Source organism: Salvelinus sp. IW2-2015, unplaced genomic scaffold (assembly GCF_002910315.2).
Source record: "Salvelinus sp. IW2-2015 unplaced genomic scaffold, ASM291031v2 Un_scaffold1378, whole genome shotgun sequence".
NCBI lineage: Eukaryota > Metazoa > Chordata > Actinopteri > Salmoniformes > Salmonidae > Salvelinus > Salvelinus sp. IW2-2015.
The window spans coordinates 295,077-302,823 of record NW_019942868.1 but is presented as its reverse complement, the minus strand read 5'-3'; the positions used below and the strand labels follow the sequence as shown (position 1 = coordinate 302,823).

Here is a 7,747-nt window from a genome sequence, read left to right as displayed (position 1 = left end):
ACTAATTATACATGATAGTATATTGAAACTGACATACTGATATACCAAAAACACACATTGTGATTATACATGATTACTTATGAATACTGTAGCGTATACATATGTATATAGATCAGTTCATATTCCTGAAAGCTCTGCACAAAGTTAAACTATTGAAGTCTTTGAACAGACCAGAAGCCTTAAAACCTGCCTGCTACCAACAACATTAGTATACTCCAAGAAGATAGGTGAACAAAAGCCAGTTTGGTATTATACTGTTAGCATAGTAGATGATGAGCTCTAATAAAAGCGCAACACAATAATCAACAATGAAAAACTAAATAATGGAAAGTTACTCATAACAGCATGTGAACTATTAATTATGCCCACAAATCCTACTTGTCACCAATGTCAATATAAGACCAACAAAAAAATATATTTGAATGTTAACCTGGTGACAGTGGATGCAAACATTAGTTACTTTCTGCAGCCTGCTGGTCCTCAATGGCCTGCTGGTCCTCAATGGCCTGCTGGTCCTCAAGGGCCTGCTTGGCCTTGAGGGCAGGGTAGAAGGAATGCAGTTTGGCTGTCACAGCATCATACATTTCCTGCCACTCTTCCTGGGTGAGCGAGGATGGACTGGTCTCCAGGAACTTGTAGGCATCCTTCGACTGGACACTAAACATGCCCATGACGCTCTGGCATCTCCCACTAAACATCTTCCAAGCCTATGGGGTAAACCAAGAGAGAGAAATTAGCTATGGTCTCAGTCAAGGTTGGATTCCCTTCAGTTTCTCAATCCGTTCCTGGGAGACACATTTTTGTTCTTGCCCACCATGTACAGTAAGCCTTCCATCAATGGATTGAGAAATGCTGACCTAACTTACCCTATATCCTTGTGATTTTGATGATTAGATTAGATGTTATTAGGTTTTAAAGCTGTTGCCTTAAATTGGTGGTGTTGTTGTATGAAAAGGATTTTAGCCCTTTTTGAGTTACATTACCCTTTAGCAGGATAATTCACATAAGTAATGATATGAAGTACAAACAATGATACATTATTCTGGCAGAGTGCCAGCAGAGAAAATGTATTAATTCACCTCTTCAGCTACTTGYAAGGAATCCAAGAACTCCTCCTYAAAAKCTGRGAGAAMATCAATCAGGTCTTCCCCAGCGAAGGTCTTCTGCTGCAGGTTGGTCACCATCACTCCGATCTTCTCCCAGAAGCTTCTGAGTTGCAGCAGAATCTTCTGGATCCGGGTCAGGCAGGTTTGAACCTCAGCCAGATGGACAGGATCAGGAACAGAACCTGGAAAAACAAATACAAGCAACAGCATTGACATACCTCTTATTTACCTCGTGTCTTATTCAGTTCCCCAATAGCAGAGGCAATGTCATGAAAGAAAGGAATGACCACCATGTACAAAGCAGTGGAGTCCTTAATGYCTTTCCTTACCCAGGTCAAATTTGGCTCTGGTCAGCTCCATCTGGGATTTCATCACCTCCGATTGGRCCTCCCACTCGTTCTTACTCAAACGGKTCTTGTCCTGCTGAAGCTGATTCATCTTGTTCTTGGCCAACTCAATGGCTGCACTATCTCCAGGGTTATTGACCCCCTTCTGGATAGCATCGATGATCAATCCTAGGAAGGGAACCACGGCAGCCACTATGCCAAACTTCTTGTTTCTACTGGCAATGCCGTTAACCAACTCACGCAGCTCCGTATCAGCATCGGTGATCTTTCTATTGACCTCATTCAGAGATGACTGGATGCCACTTAGCTTCATATTGTATTCTTTAACAACATTCTGCAGGTTCTTCTCTTCATTGGTCAGCTTTCTCTTCTTGTCCTCTGTTTCTTCTTTAGTGGAAATAACATCGCTGGTGACAGTCGCCACCCCAATGTTGAGTTTCTTGTAGCTAAATAATTTAGTGAGAGAACATGATCAAATATTTAACATATTTCATTGTCAACACATTGAAATATTTTTCCTATAACTACCTGCTATGTGGTATGATCTGAATGTTTATGTGTAATGTTTAAGGTGTATGTAGGGAATGTAAAACTCTCTTGCTCTGCTTGCTAAGAAGGTTGGCTTCCAATTGTGTGTGTTGATGCTGCTAGCTTAATCCCCACTCAGGGCTGAACAGAATGCACTCTATAACATTTATATTGGCTTACTCATCTACTATTTTTTAAACTTCTTTGATGATATCATGGATCCACTGATTGGCCTTCGCCAGGAATTTGACGGCAACCAACGGATTATTTTTCGTCACAGCAGCCTTCAGCATAGGGAATAATGTCTTGACCATGTTGTCACTGGTGCTAACACACTGTTGATAAGAACATGTCACATAGTACATAGTCAATGATGTCCTACCTTCCATTCATTAGCATAACTAAACTGCCGTAAAAACAAATAACCTCAGTTTACCAGTATAGTGTAAGCTAGGTCATCTAATGATAAATGAACAGAGTTTACGGGGCTAGAAACACCACAGTATCGTCTAAAATAGGTTATCTAATGATAAATTAACAGAGTTTACAAGGATAGAAACAGTAAGATTGAAATACCAGCAGCAGCAGAGCCTCAGAGGAGGAGAACAGCATTTGGGTCTCAACAGCATTGGCTCTGATGATTCTCTCCAGAGAGGGGAGGCACAGGTAGGAGATGTTGTACAGCAGGGCTGTCTTCTCTGCAGCAGGCAGCAGGTATCTAATGAAATCTGGGCTGTCCATTTGATGGTTGGATGGAACTACAGCTGAAAGGGAAGAAAACATCAACATTCAATACACACGGGAGTAGGTTGTGATGAGTGGTTAGGGACTGAAATAAAATTGATCCTCCCTTAAGCAAAATACTGTATATTTTGACATATTTTCCCTAAACGCTTGAAAAATAAACAAGTCCCTCTACCCAAAATAATGATAGAAACAAGGTAGATAGCAGAGAACGTGCCAGCTATTTACCTTCACTCCTAGGACAGACCAGAGCCGTATATATGCTGTTTTTCACCTACAATGGACTATCAATGACCATGGAGCTCTTGGCAGCCAAATTCTGATTTTTTATCCACTAATTGATATTTTGACCCATCACATCAGATCTTTTCACATCAGATCTTTTCACATCAGATCTTTTTCAGAGCTGATCTTTTACAGAGCAGGGACATAGTACTACCATAGTGTCTTCTCTCTCTGGCGGGTGGCGTGAATGATGAATAAATGTAGGGGTGTGTGCAGAGGCCTGTCGTTCGGAGGCTTGACCACTTTGAATGGGCCAAACTAGACATAACAAGAACAAAGACAGAAAATTCTAACAGCGGTTGTTTTGCTACTATGCCTGCAGATGTGCATACATGCTGCGACCCTATTCAAAACTTTTTTAATAACTCCAAATAACAAAAACGGAGCTTGGTTGTTGTAACATTTAAATGTAAAACATGTATTATTATTTTTGACATCACATGGATCACCAGTGCGGTTGAATTCAGCATTACTGTATGGTCACTCAAAACCTCTTGTAGGTCTAGTTGAGTAGCCAGCCTAGGCTACTGCTCAAATGGTGCTGTAATAGGCCTACATGTTTTTCTTTGCATGGTGTTTTGTTGCAGGTTTTGTTTTTTGGTTATTCCTTGTCAAGCTTTGAAAACATTTGGCATGCAGCACTTTGGCAGTGCTTGCTGTGACTTGTAGTGCAGCGCATCACGGGTGGTATGGAAGCGGGTCACAATGAATTGACAACCCAAATCATTGCGCAGGCTGGATATAAATGTGTGACGGGCCTTGGGCCTTGTGTGGCCTTGTGTGGCTTATAGTTTACAGAAACATAGACTACCACCTCTATTGTGTATGCAGACAAACTGATCCACCTGGTCTCATAGACTACACGTAACATAGTAAACTAAATCCGGGACACTCAAAATAGTATGTTATGTTATGATTGATATGGTTGCACAAGACAGATGGTTACATAAGGCAAAAATGTAAATGGAGTGGTTGGTCAGGGTGGATGGGTGGGTGTATAACGATAATGTCTAGCAACCCAAAGCTTGCGAGTTTGAATCTCATCACGGACAACTTTAGCATTCTAGCTAATCAGCAACTTTTCAATGAATTACTATTTTGTAGCTACTTTGCAACTACAGTACTTAGAATGTTAGCTAACCCTTCCCCTAACCTTCACCCTTCCCCTTCCCCTAACCTTAACCCTTTAACCTAACTCATAAACTTAACCCTAACCCCTAACCCCTAGCCTAGCTAACATTAGCCAGCTAGCTAACCACCTGGTTAGAATTTGTAATATATTATACGTTTTGCAAATTCGAAACATATTTTATTTTTTGAACATTTGTAACATATAATATGAATTGTAATTCGTAACATATCATACGAAATGGCTGTTGGACATCCCAAAAATGTATGCATACCATACGAAACCTAACATCATATTAACTGGCATGTCTTGGATTTACATACAGAATAATGTGAAAGGATTTGAGACCAGGCTGCAGCAGCCAGCCAAATACCAATGAGATCTAGGATCCAAATTAACCGCATGCATGTCTACCTTGATATTTATCAAACTCCACGGAGCCCTCTTGCGCGGTGGAACCCATAATGATATGTGACCACTTGGTTATGGTGCTGTCCTTTAACCACTACGATTCGACGGGCGCTTAAATCGCGTAAAATAATCCTGATCAAGATCTGTTTCCTATGCCTAATAGTCCTATTCATCACTTATTATTAATATTACAAATATAAAATGATCACTTCTCACAATGGTGCTCTTTTAGTGAAGTTAGATCAAAGCTGAATCATTGTCTCGCATGTTCACATAATRATTMATTMGTATTTTACATAACAGAACCRAATATAATAGTAGKGCTTATWTACTGTAGCATTCGGCCTWTAATATGTTAGCCTACACCAAAAACACMTCCTCAGTATTTTTTGGGGTTAAGCTTTTTTTTCTCATGCGGCCAACACTCAAGAGCGCATACAGCAGGATATACTGTAGGTCTATGTTTTGATCGAAACAAAATAGTCCTACGAGAAAGGCTATTCGTTTGCTAACACCATGTGCTTTATCATCGCATTTGCGTAGGCACATTTTTTTCCTTTTAAAAACGACGAAGTTCATGCAATTCTTTACCTGACTGGAGACATTAGCAGAATATTTTAATACCATACAATGACGGATATGACAGGACCTAGTCTTGAATGCAGTCCTAGGCCAGCGAGAAGAGGGGAGACACAGATTGTACAATATGAAGAATAAGTTATTGTCCTAAAAAAGCTTTCCAGTGGTACTGACTCAACCATTGATGAAGATATTGAAAATGCGCACTCGCAGGGTTGTGGGTTCGATTTCCACGGGGAACAAGTACGAATATGTATGCACTCACTACTGCAAGTCTCTCTGGATAAGAGAGTCTAATAAAAAAATAACTACATACTAAAAGATCCATGACAGAAGATGCTCTTGTACCGATAGCTTATCTCTCAAGATACTTTGTAAACAATGCTCTTCGCTCAATATTGGGAGTTGATCAAATATTTTGGTAGCCGAACTAGACAGATTAGTCTTCTCTTTGCAACTGTAGCTACTTTCTTTAAAACAATCTATTGATCCCATGTAGCTGAAGAATACTTTCCGGTATAGTACTGTAGCCTACAGAAAGTATTCATTCAATAATTGTTTGCAAATGTATTTCAATGTATTAGCTGTAATGTAGTTTATCAATATGTATTTAAAGTCTATTTAAAAATTATATCATATTTAGGAATTTCATTTTCTTACACATATAACTTTGCCGTGTGTTTCTCCGAGAATGTACTTCATACAGCCTATAGGCTATTGATGATTTGAGTTATTTAAAATGAGGCTATAGGCGCACTTGATCTTGCGTGTCCTGTCCACGGAAAATCGCGCACACATGAGGGGCGACATCAGTCACACATTGAGATATATTAAGCAACTAATTATAAAACACTGAAAAATATAATACATTTAATCAATTACAAAGTACATTACCCTCCCCTTGACAGCCTTGACAGCCAGACATAGCCTTCACTATTACTGTCACGCCCTGGCCTTAGTATTCTTGGTTTTCTTTATTATTTTAGTTAGGTCAGGGTGTGACATGGGGTATGTTTGTGTTTTGGGTGATTATATGGTAAAGGGGGTGTTGGGTTTTGTGTGTGGTTTTGTGTTGAGTGAATATGTCTAGGTATGTCTATGGTTTAGTGAGGGTTTCTAGGTATGTCTATGGTTGCCTGAGTGGTTCTCAATCAGAGACAGATGTCTTTCATTTGTCTCTGATTGGGAGCCATATTTTGGGCAGCCATAGGCATCATGTTTTTGTTGGGTCATTGTCTAAGTCTGTGTCTAGGTCTAGGTCTGTGTCAAGGTTGCATGTTTTGCATTTAGTCGGTTATAGCTTCACGGTCATCGATTTGTTGTTTTGCTTCGTTGGTTCATCTTCTAAATAAAGAGAAGATGTATTTTTCACACGCTGCGCCTTGGTCCGCTTTCTCTCCCTTTGTCGATCGTGACAATTACACGATCTTGTAGACAAATGTCACGAATATCATAGATCTCCAGATCATACCATCCTCATTTTCTATCATAATGGTCTGGCAAATAGACATTCATCAATTGCAGACAAAGGGGACAATTTGTACAATATGTACAACTTTGACAATCTGTGAGGTCTTACCTGTATCAGATGACATGATTGATGAGTGTTTTATTTTTCAAGTCTCAATTTTACTGAAGAAATTATCAAAAGCGAATAATTGATTTAAGCTGCAAGATCAAAGATGTTTCACGGGTTAGAATACAACGATGAAAGATCTCACCAATGATTTAACAATCTCTGCCTTCAGTGTGGTAGGGATCAATGTGTCAGACTAGGCCTTTTTATTGCAAACTGTGAGGGCTGGGCTAAGAATTTGTTATCTATTCTCAATAATTTCCCAAGTACAAGAGATTGGCATTTTGTCAACAAACAGACGGTTCCATGAAACACACCAATGAATGGACAGTTACATTTCTCAACTGGTGATGAAGACATGCACACACGCCCGCACACACACACGCAAACACGCACCCACTACTGACACCTGACAAGTTACTGCGTGCACACCTACATTTCTTAGATGATCTCGATTGGCCTATTGCAATGAAGAAGCTGTACTKACCATTCAGTATTGGGTTAGCGCTGTAGGAGRCAGCCCAGTTTCAAAGCTAATGCAATCCAAGTTCTCYCTGTGTGAACTCCCGCCACCCAGGYCAGTTTAAACGAACKCCCTAATTCAGAAGTTTAATGTCAAAATAATTATWKCATAATTTGTACAGTTTGAAGTAACTTTGTAATACTACATGTCATTTCATAGAAAATATATAACAGTCACGGTTGGTTTGATTTAGTTTCAAATGTGGACAAAGCATTAGGAAGACCTTCCTAATATTGAGTTGGAAAATATCTCTGGTATTTGTGGTCGAATCGGTGTTCGAAAAACATTGCTTGACTGAGGGACCTTACAGATAACGGCAAAAGTGTATAAAGATGACAGAATTCAGATATGATGTCATTGTTTTAGCACTATCCACTGAGTTTTTAAACTACGGTGTGCGATATGGTTCAATGTAGCCCAAAAATAAGCACAATCTACTTTTTAGGCGTTTCAAAATGGCCAGGATCATGTACACTCTGCTGTGACAATCTAAACAATAAGAAGATTAAATCTCTCTCC

General features: G+C 39.6%; 1 protein-coding gene across 1 annotated transcript; it reads right to left on the bottom strand.

Annotated features, from left to right (window-relative positions):
• On the bottom strand, nt 1-7,073 carry LOC112070607 (uncharacterized). Its single transcript, XM_070439049.1, has 6 exons — nt 6,709-7,073; nt 2,558-2,745; nt 2,162-2,316; nt 1,436-1,899; nt 1,080-1,288; nt 1-707 (listed from the first exon to the last, which is right to left on the bottom strand). The coding sequence occupies exons 4-6, from the start codon at nt 1,764-1,766 to the stop codon at nt 453-455; spliced, it is 795 nt and encodes a 264-aa protein (XP_070295150.1). The 5' UTR covers nt 1,767-1,899; nt 2,162-2,316; nt 2,558-2,745; nt 6,709-7,073; the 3' UTR covers nt 1-452.
• Between the last annotated feature and the right edge of the window lie 674 nt (nt 7,074-7,747).